At 31.6% G+C, this 19116-nt stretch overlaps 1 protein-coding gene across 1 annotated transcript in view; it reads right to left on the bottom strand.

Annotated features, from left to right (window-relative positions):
- LOC308640559 (intermembrane lipid transfer protein VPS13C-like) overlaps nt 1-19116 on the bottom strand; it is a gene marked incomplete at its 5' end in the record, with an annotated part of 103313 nt that overhangs the window by 61182 nt on the left and 23015 nt on the right. Inside the window, 15 exon segments of the mRNA XM_081312422.1 lie at nt 234-396; nt 1195-1254; nt 1777-1856; nt 2838-2994; nt 4705-4838; nt 9036-9144; nt 9850-9997; nt 11759-12063; nt 12228-12395; nt 12588-12691; nt 13707; nt 13711-13823; nt 14556-14715; nt 16331-16390; nt 17890-17969. Of these exon segments, the coding sequence (XP_081168548.1) occupies nt 234-396; nt 1195-1254; nt 1777-1856; nt 2838-2994; nt 4705-4838; nt 9036-9144; nt 9850-9997; nt 11759-12063; nt 12228-12395; nt 12588-12691; nt 13707; nt 13711-13823; nt 14556-14715; nt 16331-16390; nt 17890-17969 (1842 nt within the window).

Raw genomic sequence — 19116 nt, 5'->3', positions numbered from 1 at the left:
CAACTTCTATTTAATGAAAAAGCTAAACAGTAAAATTGAATATAAATGATCAATACTAAACATTTATTCAAAATTTTCAATAAATTGCCCTATAATTCCAGAAAGATAAAATTTGCTTTCTCTGAAACTAACCTGACAGAGCAGTTATAATATCAAAATGTTAAATATTTATCTTAGCTTAAAAATGTAAGTTTATATATGACAGTATTAGACATTAAGGCAAAAACTAATACCAGTTTTGATGGCAATACTTCCAGATTCCCCCACAAGTGGTTTTTGCTCAGATTCCTTCTCAGAAAAGGAAGACTCAGAGGATGGAACAGCAGATGATAGAAAATCCATAAAGGAAAGTAAAGCTTCCAAATGAAGTACTAAGTCCAAGGATGAAAATGAAACCTAAGATAATGAACAATTAGAGAGGCAGATTCCAGATATGCAATGTTTTTACCTTAAACCTCAACATATACGTATATACAACTAATTAGCTTAGTTAAAGGGCTTTAATTTTTTTTTTAAAGAATCACTATTACCATGTTATTCCTTAGGATTACTATTGCAATGTTAATCCTTACCAGACAACAACCTGACAGCCCACTCCCATGTGCCACTGCAATTCTAAACTCAAAAGGATTTGATGAGTTTTAAGATATAGTAAGCATTCCAAGACTGATTATATATTCAATAGACTGTGAGCAATGTCTGAATGAGGCCATGCTTTATTCTTGTGCCTAGACTTGTTCTAATCCTAAAGCAATACATAATTCAAATGTTTAATATGTCCATCAACACCAAGTCAAATAACCATGGTGGAAGAAAATTCCCTTTAAAAATATACAATCAACAAGTAATAATTCACATATGAGAAACAAATATTTTTCTCAGAAATGAATTCTTCATCCACCTATTTTATTTATTTTATACTACTTTATTTTACATATTGTGTGTGTGTGTGTGTGTGTGTGTGTGTGTGTGTGTGTTGCTGCGTAAACCCAGGGTCCTGCACATGCTAGGAAAGCACTCTACCACAGGGCTACTTCTCCAAGCCCATCCACTTATATTATCTATAAAATTAAATCTATTATTATTTTCACCCTTATTCTAATTTTAGAACTTACAATCTTCTAATTGAAAATGGCTGTAAAGCTACATTTACTCATTATGAACCCAGCCTTATAGTGAATTGTAAAAATTTACCTTCAGTCTCTGTTTGGTATTGTCATGAACAGTGTTAAATTCTGGCCCATCACTGTCCGCCTACAAATAGTGAATAATTAAAGCATTGGGTTACAAACACTAAAATGTAATGCATTGAAAACACTTTATTTTTTAAAACTGTTCAAAGTATGCTATTAAAACAGTAAAAACATACTACTTACAGGAAAAAAAAGAACATGTCCCCAAAACTGACCACATAAAGCATGTCTCGCATTCTACAGATACAAAAACTCAAATTCCTCATCCTACTCTGGAAGAAACGCTAGTATATGTAGATTAGGTGGACCAAACCTAAATGTAGGAGAAATGCTAGTCTTCTAGATTATAACACACTTCAGAATACAGCAGAACTATGTATTACTCATATTTATTCAGCACCAAAGGATAACTCAGAAGGCTAATAGAGTATCCGGGATCTTAAGATGATTGGAAAATTCACCACAATCAACCAATTTAGAATGAAAAAAAGGGAGGGAGAAAATTGAAACATTAAATATGAGAGCAATATATATTACTTCATATACTTAAATATTCAAGAATTCTAGAAATGAAACCAGGTACCTTGATTAGCAACATTTTCAGGAGAGGTTCATCAGTTACATTAGAAGAGTTAACAATGTGAAGAGGTTCTCCTTTAGAGTCTAGAAGGGAAAAAGACAAGGTAACATCTTTTAAACACTTCAAACCATCTTTTAAGACAGGACCAGCCAGTTACAAATATGTATGCTTATCAAAACTCACAGAAAAGGATGAATTAGCTTTACTATATAGAAATGATGTCTCAGTAAGCCTGGCTTTGAAAAAAGAAGCTCCATAAAAATAAGAGATAAATGAACAAACCTAGCAGTAGTCAATTACAACTGTTACAACACTTGGTACTACTGTTATTACTCTCATTTGAACAAGTCATAATATATTAAGGAATGAACCTAAAAAGTTTATGAAAAGTAAGAATTACTCTCAGTGTAAGTTTGCTTGTAAGATATTTCAAGAGTTTCTATAAACTTTAAATACTCATAAAAACTCTGAAAGTTGGCTTGCTATAATTCAGAAAGTGAATTACAAAGGTCCAGGATACCCACTAAACAATAACTTATGTTTATTTGGGAGGAAAGGAATGAGACTACAAGATAATGTTAAATTGTTCCTTCTTTATTCTTCTGTATTATTTAATTTTCATTTTTACAAGCAAGCATTAATGTAAAAAACAACAAATTTAAAACCTCATTTAATTTAAACAGATTTTAAAAATAAGAAATCATGTTTCCTTGTAAATTAACTTTTCAAAAAAGTCCATGGGGTCTGTACCTGATTTCTGATTTCCTAAAATGTCAGTTCTAATGGCATAGTTATGTTGAAATGGTGCCTTTTATAAGTACTGAAGTGTTATATACAGACATGGTTAATTTTTTAGGTATATTCCATTTTATGTTAAATATATACTTAGATATATTCTTTATTTATGATAATTACATGAGGTACATTTTTTAAATATCAAATTCCTTGTTATCACTGTAATAAATTTAATCTAAATGACTATGGTGACATAAATAAATGTTTAATATTGATAAAAAGACCATCTGCCTAATGAATAATTGACACAAATAAAACTTCACACTCACCAGTAAAATCAAAGCACTGCATACTAATTTTTTTTAGATAAGCTTTAGCAGTCATTTCATATGTTTTAACTCTAGCTTCTACTCCAAGCTGCAGAACATTGAGTTCATGGAAAGGCCTTCCTTTCTTTTCTGCTTTTTTCATCAGAGTAATCACAACCTAAAAGGATGCATCAGTATTACCACAAACAATCTCATTAATATGCAATGTAGATAAATCAAGAATTTAATAACCATACAGAGTAATATGACCAATAGATTCAAACAATGTAAAAACATTTATTTCCATTTGTGCCTGAAAATTGTTTATTGTTATTTACCTCAGGAGGCACATATAACTGTTAAAACTTTTGAAGCATCACCACTATTTTCTAGTGGTTTTCAAAGGTAAAGTACAAAAATGACAATAAATAGCAATTTGGCCTAATTCCCAGATAATCTGGTCTGATGGATGGCTTTCATTTGAAATTCTGAGATTAACAGCTAATTTGTATAGAACTCCTAAGGCAAGGAAATCTCAATGGTGGCACTGCTGACATTTTTAAGCTAACAAATATGCATAACAGGGGGCTGTTACAGTCCTGTGCACTGTAAGATATTTGGCAGCATCCCTGCCTCTATCCACCAGTTCCCAGTAGCAGCCTCCCACTATGTAAGTAAGAACCAAAAATGTTTTCAGACAACATCAAGTATTCACCTGGAGGATGCAAATTTCTCGCCCTCTACCCCAATCACTGTCCCAAAGGACAGGAACTATCATAATATATATTAAAAATGATATTAAAATGACTTACAGGTTTTTTACATACACACATTAATTAAGAACTTTGGAAACAGAATTATTTATCTAACAATGTTTGAATTGTCAAAACTTAAAAATCTTTAGCAACTCTGATATTAACCAGAGAAAATACTGGAGGTTTAATATAATAAAGTTAGTTTCAACACCCTTTTAGCAACACTACAAGCATGTATTTCAGTTCAAAAACACAGAATCCATTTGCATAAAAAGCTTATAATTTTTAGCTCAGAGAACACAAATATTTAATGATGAAGGGATTTTAGAGGAAGGTGCTTGCAGGTCCCTAGATCTACTGCTTTCTCACTTATTCAAAACTTTATGCCTATTCCTTTCTATCCCTACCCTAGCCACTTTTCTGATCCCCCTTTTTTAGACTATTTATTTTTCCTTAAAAACTCAACTCAAATGTCACTTCTTCTAGGAAATCTTCCTAACCCTATTAGAACATCCCCTCACTACCATCCATACCACAAGCTCCAATGTCATACACTACTCTGAGTACATTTTAAATGAAAACATAAATACTTCAATTGTTTGAATTTGCATTCTGCCTCTGCATCTTTGGCATCTAGCACATACAATTTGTTCAATGTGTGAATAAAGAAGAGGAAAATCCACTTATTCTTTCCTCAAGAATCTGTAAATGGAAAGCATATGCTATATAGTAATAAACATTTATACCATATAGTATTAAACATGTTTTAAAGTGTAGACATACTGTATTTTATTCCATAAGAGTTTCTAGCATTTGCAAAGGATTTCTCAATCATTATTTCCTTTTCCTGCCTTTCTTTTATGGAACTGCAAAGCAAGCCACATTCCAACTGTCCTAGAATTATAATAGTGAAAAAGCAAGTTACATGAAATACTATCATTTTTAACTATGAAATAATATACACCCTATATATACTCATTTTTAATAAACCCTCAAATTTGAAAGCACCATTGCTACATGAAAACAAACTGTGTAAGATTTTTCTCTGCCTATTATTTACAAGTTTAAGAGGTAATTCTAAGTATCCATTATTTATCTACCTCATTTTACAAGAACATATGAAAATTACATACCTCTTTAATTTCAAAATTCAGCAAAATATTAATGATATCTACAGATCTAATTTCTTCCATTCCAGCTGTTAAAGTATCTTGTGAAGCATGCACATCTTGTGATATAGAGGTTTCACAGGGCTCTTTAATTTTACCTAAAGATGTTCAAAAGAAACTCATATCAGACATTTCTTTCACAGGACAAATATCAGTACTTTGGATCTGGCAAAGGCCTAAAAATACAGAAATCAGTCATCTCTCTAGCCCTTAGAAAACTCATGGTATAGTACAAGACACATATATTTAAAACACAAGCAAAACAAGCAGACCGCACTTATTGACATTAAGAGGGCAAATGTTAATAAAAATATATAAAATGCACAGAAAGCACAGAACAAGGTTTAACACCATTACAAATAAGTAAAGAAAGGTTTAACACAAGAGGTACCATCCAAGTAGAGCTCAACGACCTGCACACAGAGAAGATATTCCAAGAAAAAGGTAAGAAATTGGGGAAAATCACAGAGTAATGACATGGGAGAGGTTTTATAGACAACAACTACAACAAAAAAGAAAAGTCATATGAATATGATGCTGTCTTTCTGAAATCAGCACATCCTGAAATACAATAAAATTGCTTTTTAAATTGTAATACACAAAATAGCAGTTGTCTCTGCTATGAGTATACTTGGGCACCAGATATTGTAAAAAAGTCTTATACAGGGATGGTCTCATTTAGTTTTTATAATATTCCTTGAAGGTAAAACTTTATTGTCCTCAAAATGCAGATAAAAATTGTATGAAATATGATATGTCAAGAGCTATGTAATGTTTTGAACAACTAATAAAAAAAATTGAGGGTTCAGACTGATTCAGTACCTTACCCAGTGTCACACAGATTACAAGGGGTGGTGTCCAAATTCATCAGTATGATTTGATAGCTTTCACTTTCAACCAACCCTCAATATCATTACATCATTCCTAACATTATCTTGATCACTGAAAGAGCAAACCAGAACCCTGAAATATCACCTACACCAGAAACCCATATAGAAAACCACTGCTATTTTTACCTTTAAGAAAGCAATGCCTATGGCAAGGTTTCTTAATTTTCATTGTTTTCCAGCACTGCTCCTAACATAATGTGAACAGCAAAATATAACAAATATTTTGCTCTTACAAAACAATTCCAGGAATACTCAAAAATTTCTTAAATATTAAATACAAAGCACTGATCATTTTTAACACAGTAAATTGGAGTTTATTAAAGTTAACAAAGTCTACTAAATTCTATTAATCGAAGGACCCATGAGAGTTAAAAGGAAAACCAGAAAGGAAAAAACATTTGTACACATATATTTAATACAAAAAACTAGCAAAGGACTCGTGTCCAGGATGAACAACAATAACAAAAACCTCCTACTTATCAATAAAAACAATGAACACCTTGGTAAAAATGACAGAATAGACTTGAAAAGTCAGGTCACAAGAGGGTATCCAAATAGCCAATATCACCCCCCATACACTTTTATTTAAAGGTGTTCAACTTCATTAGTTATTAGGGAACAAATAAAAAACATAGTAAAATATGACTGTATATCCACCAGAACGACTAAATTTTAAAACACTGACAATTCCCAAGTAATGGTGAGAATACAACACAAATGGGACTCATATATTACTAAAAGTAAACTGGTACAAACACTTAGAAAACCATTTGATATAATATGGTATAAGTTACTAAAGTTAAAATGAAAACCTAACATAGAACCCAGTACTTCTACTCCTATCTACATATCCAAAAGAAAAAAAAAACATATAAGTAGAGTAGCCTCTCCTCCTCTGAGGGGGATATGTTATAAAACACCTAGAAGGAGCCTGAAACCACAGATAGTTCTATACATAACACACCTATGATAAAGTCTGATTTGTAAATTAGGCACAGTAAGAGATTAACAACAATGATTTAATTATTTTTTTTTAGTTGTTGATAGAAGTTTTTTATTTTTTATTTAATTTTTTGCAGTGCTGAGAACCTAACCCAGTGCCTCACACATGCCAGTCAAGTCGCTACTGCTGAGCCACAGCCCAAGCCTGATATAGATAATTATAAAAAATAATCTGTGATAAAATTGCCACCAAGGAGTTTCCACTACACTTGAACTTTGTGGTCATGTTAAATACTAAGGGTCATTTGAATATAAGCACTGGGATAGCATAACAATCTACCTGATAACTAAGACAGCTATTAAATGAATGACAGAAAAATAGCATATATCATGTGGATATGCCAAGCAAAGGGATGATTAATGTCCCTGGCAGAGCAGAATGCAATTTATAACTTTTTAAGTTTTTTATTTATGCAACTTTCCACTTGACACTTTCAAACCACTATTGGTCACAGCTAACTAAAACCCTGGAAAGCAAATCCACAAATAAAGAGAATTACTGTATGCTAAAAGATATATACAACAACACAGCAACTTTATTCACAGTAGTCAAAAAATAGAAACAAACCAAATGTTCATCAAAAATAGAATAGATAAAAAACAATTCTGGATACATTTTTATATTTGAACATTACATAGGAATAAAAAGAGCCAACTACTATTAAGTACAGTATCAAAAGAATTTCAGGAGGTGTTGAAAAAAAGCAGCCACATACAAGAGTAATTTATTCATAATTCCATTTACGTAAAACTCAAGAAGAGTTAAAATAATCTATAGTATTATAAGTTGGAATGATAGTTACATCTGGTTGGATTTGGGGGCACATGGTACTGACTGGGAAGGGACATCAGGGAGGCTTTCTGAGATGCTGAAGACATGCAGCATCTGTATCATGGTGACAGAATAGTTGTATCTACAGTAAAAGTTCATTAAGTTGTACACTTAAAATTTCTGTACATATATGTTATGTTATAATAAAAAAATAAATGATGAAAAAATGTAGTGAAATATCATCTTTAACTCAGCAAATGAGCAAAAATTTTAAAATCTGACAATTCACTATATTAACAAGTTATAGGAAAACAACCTGGTGCCGGGCATGGTGGTGCACACCAGTAATCCCAGTGGTTCAGGAGGCTGAGGCAGGAGGATTGTAAATTCAAGGCCAGGCACAATAACCTAGTAGGCCCTGAGCAACTTAGTGAGACCCTATCTCAAACTAAAAAAAAAAAAAAATGAAAAAGGGCTCATTAGTTAAAACACCCCTGGGATCAATCCCTGGTACCAACCGGGGAAAAAAAGGAACAACCTGGTACAAGTACAAAACAGTACAAGTCCTATGGAAGGTAACTGACAGATCTATCAAAATTTTAAATTATGTTTTTAAATTGTATTGATTAAATTACTAATTAAATTTAAATTAATAAAGATTACATACCCTTTAGCTGGTATTACCCTACAAGTACTTGTAAAAGTGCATGTACAGGATATTGAATGCAACATGGTTACAGTGAAAAAATTGAAAGCAAACTAAAATGTTTATAAAATGGAGACTTGCTAAATCATGAAATTTCCACAGACTCTAATACCAGGTAGTCATTAAAAAGAATAAAGGAGATCCATATATAGAACATATACCAATATAAAATGAACGCAAGACATAATTTAGAAAAAAAATGAGCAAATTGCATATACACACAAGTGCTACCATTTTTTGAAAAAAAAATTATGTGTGTGTGTGCATGATACATTCATGTATATACATATGTGTAAAACAGCTTACAATTTGTACTATAATTACTTAATTGCTAAATCAAAAGGGACACAACTAATAATTTAAATTCTCTTCATTTTATTGCAGTATAATTTTTCAGTATCATCAGGGAATGGTACTTTATCAGCAAGTGCAATTCTTAAAAATATTTTACTACTAAGCCTTACTTAAAAATCACAAGAAGTATGCTACCATAAACAAGGACAAATTAAATATTTTTTTTCTGTACATGTAAATACAATAATTATCCCAGGAATCCACAACTGAATATTGACCCCCTTCTTAATGTTCTTCAACCAACTTATATAATTTTTAAAAAATGTTAAAATGACAATGGATTGACTGCTTAACTAAAAAGAATCAATCATCTCCAAATATAACTTCTTGTTTGCTTTCTTGGTAATACAAATTACAATTTGTAAATTATATTTGTTTACTTCTCTTATATTGTCTTTTTCAGGCTAAGGATACATGAAGATGAGTGATATAGACTCTGTGCTTTTAACATGCACAAGACTCTGGGTTTGCTACCCAGCACCACAAAAAAAGGAAAGAAAGAGATTATTATCTTCTAAATTATAAAATAAAATAGACACATTTAGTATGTCACCTATTGTCAGACTCTTACCTGTCTCTTGTATTCTTGGTTTCACTTTATCTAAGTCTTCAGTAGCCTCACCAATATTTTCTCCTAATATTCTAAATAAAAGATTAAGATCTTCCTGATTTAGACTAACCTGTGAGATATTATGTTAAAAAAGAAAAAAAGGCATTTCATTGTACAATGAAACAATTTAATGCAGAAAACAAATTCTCAGTAATAAAACACAAAGGACAATATAACCTAACAATCAAAAATTTATATAATTACTATCCACTCAAGTATTTCACTACTCATTTCATGTAAACATTTTTATTTTCAAAGAAAATATTTATAGAACGATTTATAAGTCAATATGAACCACAATGACTTATCTTTATAAAAAGTTAATTATGATTCAAGAAATCTGATCTTTTAAAAGTGACAAATTTTGAAAATGCACACACTTCACTTTTTAAACAATAACAATTCCAGTGAAATAAAGACTGTTCTTAATATTAAAAATAGGCATTTCCCTCAATGCTATAATTATCTTTGGAGAACCTTAGGTATTCTAAAAATAAAAGTATATGTTTATAATAAATAGTATCAAAAGGAATATGTTAATAGTTTACACACAGATCTCTGCAAATGCTTATAATAACAAATATGAAAGTTAAGTAACACTATCTGAAGATTAAATTGTACTGAAAAGAATAAAATAACCCTGTTGTATATCATCTGGCTGGAATTATTCTTATATCATTCAGTAAAATATTCTACCATTTATTTGAATATATACTAAGAAAGTCTCCAGAGTTTACAATTTCAATGATGAAGGATTTTTCTCTCATGTACTCACATTCATTGAATCAAGATGTCCTTTAATTTCCACAACAGGCACTTTGTGGTACCAATTTGCAGCTGGATTTCGATTTACAGAAAACTCCAAATTAATTGGGTGCAACAGCTGAATATCAGGATGGGAGATGCCTGGCTGGATTATTGTCCTAATAACCAACAGAAATGATACATATGCAAAAATATAGGAGGAAACACAACATATGATTTTAAAAAACAAAGTGAAGCAGCTATCTTCCACTCTAAGTAATGACTTTAAGATGAACTTATAATTAAATTAATTTATAATCCATTGGCAAGGACAGATTAAAATATCTGATAAAAAAAAATATCTGATAAACAATGAAATTATTATGAATACCTTTATCTTTAAATAGCAGACAAGTGATAACTGCAAACATTTTAAAAACAAAGTCACACTCTTAAAAACATTGGAGAAATCATCAAATTGTTATTCAACGATTAAAAATAGTTATGTGCCAATAATGATGTGTCAGTGATGGACCACATATATCACTGTGGTCCCTTGGGATTCCTCTTGCCTAGGGACTCTGTAGCTGTCATAAAGACAGTGCAATACATTATTTCTATATTTGGGGTAACACCAGTATAGGTAAACCTACTACACAGACAGTCATAAAAGTATAACATGCTCAATTACGAACAGCACATAATACTTGGTGATAATAAATGACTGTTACTGGTTGATATATTTTCTAGTCTTTCACTACTTAAGAATGTACTCCTTCTACTTAAAAAATGTTTACTATAAAACAGTATGTCATGTTAAATTGGCTGAAGCATCATACATCATATGTATCATGTTTACTGTGTATCCTGACCATATAGATTCTGACCAAGAGATCGCATGGAATGATTGGCTGATACCACCAATGTTTGTGTAAGGACACTCTGTGATGTTCATACAATGATGAGATAACCAAATGTGCATTTCTCAGAATGTATCCCCATCATTAAGTGAAGCATGACTATATATTTTTAGGTACAAAGACTAAGGAAAACATTAGCAAAATGCATGCTAACAACATTTTCTAGGGAGTTTCATAAAGTTTTTCTCCAGGACTGTTTTCTGAACTTGATTTACAATCATTACCTTTTTATTCTGGATAAAAATCTCATTTGATAGGGTAGAAAATAATTTTCTAATCTTCTTGTGTTTTTATGTGTCATGTGTGAGCACTGATGATACAAAATTACTTACAAAGTATTCCTGCCAATAATGTCTAAGCTCCATCAAACCATGATGAATCACTCAGATAAAACTAAATTAGGAACTGTTCCAGGAAGTAACCAGACTACACTCTTCAAAACCACCAAAATCGTGAAAAATACAGAAAGGTTAAAGGACATTCCAGAATAAGTGTGTATTAGTACAGAAATCCCTCTTAATAGTACAGAATGCAATTAAATGCCATGTGTGATTCTGGTGGGGGGAATTTACTGTAATGGACATCACTGGATCAAAGGTATAACCTCAATATTGAATGCACATTAGATAATATTATACCAATACCACATTTCCATAATTTGATAATTATATTATAGTCAATATAACTGACCTTGCTTTCAGGAGGCACATTCTAAAATATTTAAGGGCAATGGGTCAAGATATCTATTCTCAAACCAGTTAGCAAAATATGATTTAAATAATAATACTATGTATACATATATTAAAGCAAATATAAAATTGGTAAAACTACTGAAATGTATAAAGTACACTCATGGTACTATTTCTATAATTTTTCTGTAGGCTTAAAATTTTTCAAAATAAAAAGCTGTATGTATGTAATATGTAATAGAAGTTTGTTAGGTATGAGTTTCAACAATCACAAAATTTCATAGCAAAAATTAACATAATACTTAAATCCATAACTGCAGAAAGAGCATACCTAGAAAGCTTGAGTTTTGTGAGCTGCACATCCATTCTATCAATTACTGGAGGATTTAAGGAGTCTTCACCAGACACCAGACTAAATTGATTTTGAACTCTGATTAATCCAAGATCTACCACTACAGCATTGGTGGAAATGGAAGACTGTGGGATGATAATAACTGGTGCTTTCAAATCAGTGTAGAAGGAAACACGAAGGCTCCTCTGAGCAAGGTCCTTCACACTCATGGCAGCCTTTTCTGCAGCCTGGGCAGTGGCAGCACTCAGTGCCTCCTTAGCTGTCTGGAAATTGTTCATGAAGTTCTGTGGACACAAAGTATAAAAGGAAAAAATAGACACATCAATAACACTTTCTGTATATATATATATTTTTTATTATTTTCAATGACTTTATAACATTTGTTATCATAATTATCAGATTTACTTATTTCTAAATTGAAAACTCAATATTTAAATTATGATTTTACCAGAAGTGACATTAGGAATTTATGAAGATAGATAATCTGAATACAGCCAACATTCAGTGATAGCACAGCATCCACTTTGGACATATCAGTATACGAATCTCCCTCAGTAGCATCTGGATACAAATCCAAATTAAAACGAAAAACTTCATTTCCCATTATTGACACGGCCTGAAAAACAGAGTTGTGAATGTTCTGTAGCCAGGAAAGTAATAACAAAATAAAATCCCATTCAGAAAATGTTTTACATTTATAACCTTTATAAAAATAAATATTTAATTGAAATATATTTGTTTTTAAAAAATAAATTATAAAAATTTCATATACAATCATCAAAAATATTAACTGTTTACTATTACATACTTGTTTATGAACTGTCTTAGGATCAACATCTGTGACAATAATATTTTCCAGTCTGGCAAAAAGTGATTGCTTCTTTGACTGAAGAGAAAGGGAGGAATCAAGGCCTGAAAAAAAACATGTTATTATTATAATTTCTACAGATCTGTCATAAATAAGATACTTATTTCCATTGTATAAAATTATTTTGAAGTTTTAACTTTTTAGCAATGTCTAAATCCCAATGAATAAAGTTCTAATATTAGATATGTTTTAGCTTTATAAACATCAAACCTATAAATTTATCAAAAACTAATTATCTGAAAAAAACACATTTAGTATATCTCAGAATTACACAACTCCTTTATACTTTAGGTCATTTTTATGGAGCCTGTTAAAGTGTCATGAACCAAATTCAGACTAGTAGATATACTGCCAAGCCAAGACAAAGAAAACAAAACAAAAAAGAAAAAACCCAGAGCTTTCTGTTTTTTTTTTAAATTCTTAAAGAATTTCATTAAACATATTACACATATTCTTTACCTTTACCAGATTATAATAAACTGACAAAGTTAAGGCCAGGAGAAAACCTAGATGAGTTTAGCAGATTTGCCTAAATGAACATAATGGGCTCACAGATTTTCTTCTACATTATAGGTTTGCTTTGCCTAAAGTACAAATGAATAAATATGACATACAATTATATGATTATATATGAAGATAATATGGAGCTTAAAAAGGTCTAGTAATGATGAAGCATTACATAGACCTTCAACTAAATTGAACTGATGCTTCTCCCAGCCCATCAATGGTGTTCTAACATTAACATTAGTATTCCTTTCCACCTCCTAGACAATTCTCAGAAGGCCATAGCACATGTGTGTGGTTCAATTTTAAGGTCAAGTTGTGACTAACTTCTACAGTCCAAAAAGAAAGCATCCAGTCTAATCACACACTGGCAGGTATTTCACAGCTCAGAGCACTCCATTTGTATACTCCCTGGTATTGAGAGAGAAAGAAAGAAAGAAAGAAAGAGGAGAGAGAGAGAGAGAGAGAGAGAGAGAAGGAAAGGAAAGAAGATCACAAGAGAATGAGTGTGCAGGCTTATCTCTTAATGAATTTTTAGTACTACGAGATCTTTACCTTAAATCTTGATTTCAGCAATATTGCTCTTCTCATCACAAACAATGACACAGAAAGCATTCAACTTGGCAAACAGCCTAAACCCAACAACATCACTATCTTTAGAGGATACAATCACTAAAAATAAAACAAAGAATTCTATCACTGTGAGATTCCAGTAATCTAAATTTTGTTAAGCTTTTTTCTCCATATTAACTGAACCACAATTCTGCTAAATATATGTAAATACACATTTTTTAAATTCTCAAACTCTTTAAGATCTCAAATACTTTTGTTTTGTATATCCTACAGAGGTATGTTACTTTTATAAGTTAAAAGCAAAAACAAAGAAAGTAAAGAAAAAAAATGCAAAATAAATAAATAAAGACACTAGACATTACTTAGGTCACACACCTTAAGTAAAAGAGTCAGAATTTGAATGGAATTCTTTCTGATCTAAAATCTGAACCTGTTTAATTAGATGCTGTCTCTGAACCCCTTCCTTTGGTCTCTGGTTCTTGATTTCCACATGTCTAAAATGGCAGGGAAGACTGAAATGGAACCTCTTCAGGAGCCACTGAGAAGGGAGGGAAGAGCTCAGAATAAATACAGATCTTGTTCCTCTATTACCCTCTCAAAGGCAACCACCACCAAAATAAGAGAAAAAAACAAACATTTTCAAAAACAATAGCATGGGTTATATTTACCCTATAGATCAGGTGCTCACATATGATTCAATTTGAAGAAAAAGGCACAATGAGGGGGAGGGCATGCATTTGAATGATTAAATTAGATGATCTCTAAGATTCCTCATTTCACCCTAGAGTACTAAAACCCCTGCTAACAATAAACAAAACACATTTTTCATACCTTTCTGCAAAGGTGATTTTTTTTGTTTTTCAGTTGAAATCTGTACCTCCTTGACAACACTCACATTTTGACTATCTGATGGAATAATGGTTGTCAGGTAGTTAATAGAAGAGAGAAGTGCTTGTGTTTGCAAGAAGAGATTTAAAGATGAAAAGGCCACCTAAAAAGATGTTTTAGGAAGAAAATTAGTTTTATTTGACCATTTATAACTTGTACTCCACACAGTGACCCACCCCCCACCCCGCCCAGAGGCTCCCAGCAGACTTTCTACCACCTGGAAAGAAAAGAGGAGAGGAAGGTTCAGGACTCTATAAAGTAGGGAGTACATGGAAAGCAAGTTACACCCACACAGTTGAGGGGTACATTAGAATACCACAACAACTTAATTACTCCATCCTCCAAGCATAATGACAACGGAGTTTATAATGTGCCTCTCATGACCATCCTGATATTCAACATAAGCCATCCATAATGCCTTACTGGATTTTTAAATATATTTATCTTTTGGGTGTAGATGGACACAACACAATGCATTTTATTTTTATGTGGTGCTAAGGATCGAACCCATGTCCCGCCCATGTCCCGCCTGTGCTAGGCGAGCGCTCTACTGCTGAGCCACAATCCCAGCCCCCTTACTGGATCTTAATGGCACATTTATTATGATTATTTAAAAGATATAAATCAGAAAATAAAACTCCAGAACTACTACAAAACTCCAGGACCACTGTGGGCTACTAATATGATTAGAAATGATTCCAAAAGTAGCACCAATAAAATTTAAATACATAAGATACAATTGTAAGTTCCCAGTTACTAAGTGATCTCCAAAAACCACAATAATGGTTCCATCATTTAGAAACAAACACAGAATATATGACTTGTAAGAAACAAGTACTATATGTTTTAAAAACAAAGACTCTTTAAAGCGAAGGTAGGAACACATATTAATTCCAAGAATGTGTGGCTTTCTAATAGCACATTTAAATAAAATCAAAATCTGTTCACAGAAAACAATTTTTCATTTCCTCAAAACACTAAATTGATACAAAAACCACAAAAAGGAAGGTTTTGAAGATTATGGCAGATTTTTCCCCTCTCTCAAAAGCATTCACTTAAAGTCATATCTCTCATTTTCGTTTTAGTGTAACACACAAGTACTTTTCTTCTTCTTTCCTCTACAGTACTGCCTAAGAAGTAATAGCTTCAAAATTACTTACCACCTTTCTTTATACCTTATGCACTTCTTCACTCCTATATTACAAGATGTTATTTAGTTTGGTTTGTTTAGAATCCTGCTAGTTTTTTTAATTAATTTTTTATTTATATATGACAGTGGAATGCATTACAATTCTTAATATACATATAAAGCACAATTTTTCATATCTCTGGTTGTATACAAAGTATATTCACACCAATTCGTGTTTTTATATATGTACTTTTAATAAAATGTCCATCACATTCCACCATCATTCCACCATCATTTTGAATCCTGTTAGTTCTCTACATATCAAAGTTACCTTTTCTATAGTACTCCCTTCCCTAGAAATAATACTGAAATCTTAGAAAAGATTATAGTAGGATATGATACAGTAAGTCAAAACAACTGCTTTAATAAACTGAATCACAGACACAGAGCAAGCTAAGTATCTACAAAGTTAATTTATAACTTTCAATGGTCTCATCAAATAACCCATCAATATTCCTTAGAGGACAGTGAACACTTCCAGAATAGGTTATTTTCAAAAGGAATATATTTGTTTAATAAAATCCCTTACCTTAAGTGTTTGTTCCGTTTTTTCAAAAGCAGTTTGAAAGCTTGGTCCATTCCTATCAGCCTGAAAAAAGAAAGAAAATTTCTAAGGAATGAACTAAGACCAAAGCAAATAAATCCTTTATTTATAATCTCTGATTAATTTATTTAAATTTACCTATAAATATATTTGTATCTATTTTATATATTTAATTTTACTGTCATTATTTTAATGTTATATCCAAAAAACTTATTGTAATAATGTAAATGTTTTCTCCTCAAGCCTGGGATGATATTCATTGAATTCTGGGAAGAATTCTGAAGGCTGGAGAATATAAATTCCATAGAGTCCATCCATTACTTAATGCTTAAATCCCTCTATAAAGTCTTTGGCAGAGGTGGGTGTGATGGCACATACCTATAGTCCCAGCTACTTTGGAGGCGAAGGCAGATGATTGTTAAGTTCAAGCCCAGCCTAGGAAACTTAGTGAGACACTCTCTCAAAATAAAATAAAAAGGGAAAGGGATGTAATTCAGTGGAAGAACAAGCACTTGCCTAGTATACAAAATCCTAGGATCAACTCCAATTACTTAAAAAAAAGTCTTTGGCAAATATAAATATATCTCTCCAGTGAAAGAAATCTTGTCTCCCTACAAGGAATTGTAATCTTTGAAGAATGTTTTGTTTCAATGAGTTCTTCATACTGAGTAAAAAGCAAACAAACAATAAACAAAACATTCATCTCCCATCCTAACCCACATAACCCACCCCTGGTTCTAGTTCTATCTACTGGGAATAAACATAGTAAATTTAAACTCAAAAAATTTACCACCTGTGAGAAACTTTTTGGCCAGACTAGTTTCCCTAACTTTCTGCTCCTACACTACTTTGTGCTTTTCTTTCTTAGAGAATCAGTTATGTTGTCCACCAATCAATGTTATATTTGTTTGTTTCCTTGCCGATCATGCCATTCTAGTATATAATTTCCTTGAGAACAAAGAGTATTTCTCATATCTGTATTCAAGTGCCTAACAGTAAAGGCATTTGATAACAGACATTCAATAAATAGCTGGTGAATACTAATTAAACAAATCAACTAATCCTAAATGCAACCAAATACCATCAGTTTCTTCTTCAGCATTTTTCATGTGATCTATTCTTCTAGTTTTGTTGTTTTACTTTTTCATTTGATATATTTGAGTCTCTTGTCAATCCTAGCAGTTTCCTCTAACCCAATCTAAGTTGACTTTTCCTTTTGATGAAGAATACTAGGCCAAATGTCACCTTTGGATACAGTGAGTGGAGACACATGAATATGCCCCAGAAGACAGAAACAGCACCAACTTCATCCCAGGCTTCCACCTTTGGGGATTAGTAGCTTAATGATTTCATAAAGCCCTGTACTGAAGGGCTATTACAGTGAAAGAGAAAGAAGGTACACAAATGGAAGAGGAAATAGTAGTTATCCCTATAATTAAAAATGAAAACACATCCAGAACCATTAGTAATACACTGTCATCTTTTTTTCTCAGAGTATAGTTTTTGAGTATACAACAAATATACAATCATTCTATGGTCCTTACCTTAATATATTCCACTTTTAAAAGATCTAATCCAGGTTTGTCAGAAGAACTAATCAAGTGAAGGGGTTTCTTTCTAGATCCTAAATTGAAGAAAAAGGAAAAAGGGCTTTCAAATAAACAGCTCTTCTAAAATTTTGAAACTTTCTAGGTATCTTTTTATTTTCTAAAAATACTAGTTAAGCTTTAAAAAAATATCTGTTCACATTTTCATGGTTACTGAGAATTACAAATCTTTATTTAAGAAATACAACTTACTTTAAAAACATTCATATTTACTTTTGCTTGATTTTTTATTTGTTTTCAAAATAATAAAAACATCTCCTACATATTTTTAAGGCTGTCTTGTGCATGTCTAGGGCAGCAGAATAGACTATAGGTTTAAGAATCAGGAAATATGACTTCTAGTTCATCTCTATCCTTACCAAAGGCTACTAATTTTTTTTTCTCAATCATATAACAAAAAGGCTGGACTAAAACAATCTAATATCCTATTGCACTATAAAATTTTACAAAAAGTAATTTATTCGAGAAAATTAAATAATTTTCCTTCATTTAGGCTGAGAGTCAATTTACATAGAAAAGGTTTTTTTAAGGAAGGAGAATTATTAAAACTTTCTTTTTATCTTAAGAATAAGAAGTTCTATTAAATGTCCTCTAATCCTTATGTAGAAGTGCCAACGTACTGCCGCCAAAAGCTGTACAGAGAGGACTGATAGAGCCACCATTTCATCCACATTTTACTATTCACAATCTATAACTCCTGCTTCTAAGACATCTAATTTTCCCTTGTCCACTGAGGTCTCAACCTTCCCTTAAAAAAAGGCTTAGAAATACATTAATTATATATTTTCCCTTAAGGCAGTAATGTAAACTCTGTATTAAGACAATACCTACAGAATATTAATAACATAAAACAATTTTCTTCCAAACGAAGGCTTAAAATTATAAAACATAGGTCTTTATATTTGACAAAAGCACTAGGCAAATATTAGGTCATTTTAATTATGTGGATTTATCCCTTCCTTCATGCTTCAAAAATATGAGCACACAACGTAAATGGTTAACAAACTACAAAAACTTCTAAGAGTTGACTTTGCATTCTACCATTTTAATTTGGGTAACTGGTGCTTCTTGTTGATACATGAACACAATTAAATAAAACAAGACATTCAATATCATAATACCAGAGACAAATTCTATGCTTTTGCCATTCATGAGTTATATGAT

The sequence above is a fragment of the Spermophilus citellus genome (assembly GCF_964194105.1).
Source record: "Spermophilus citellus genome assembly, contig: SCAFFOLD_130, whole genome shotgun sequence".
Classification (NCBI taxonomy): domain Eukaryota; kingdom Metazoa; phylum Chordata; class Mammalia; order Rodentia; family Sciuridae; genus Spermophilus; species Spermophilus citellus.
This window is presented reverse-complemented; position numbering and strand designations above follow the sequence as displayed.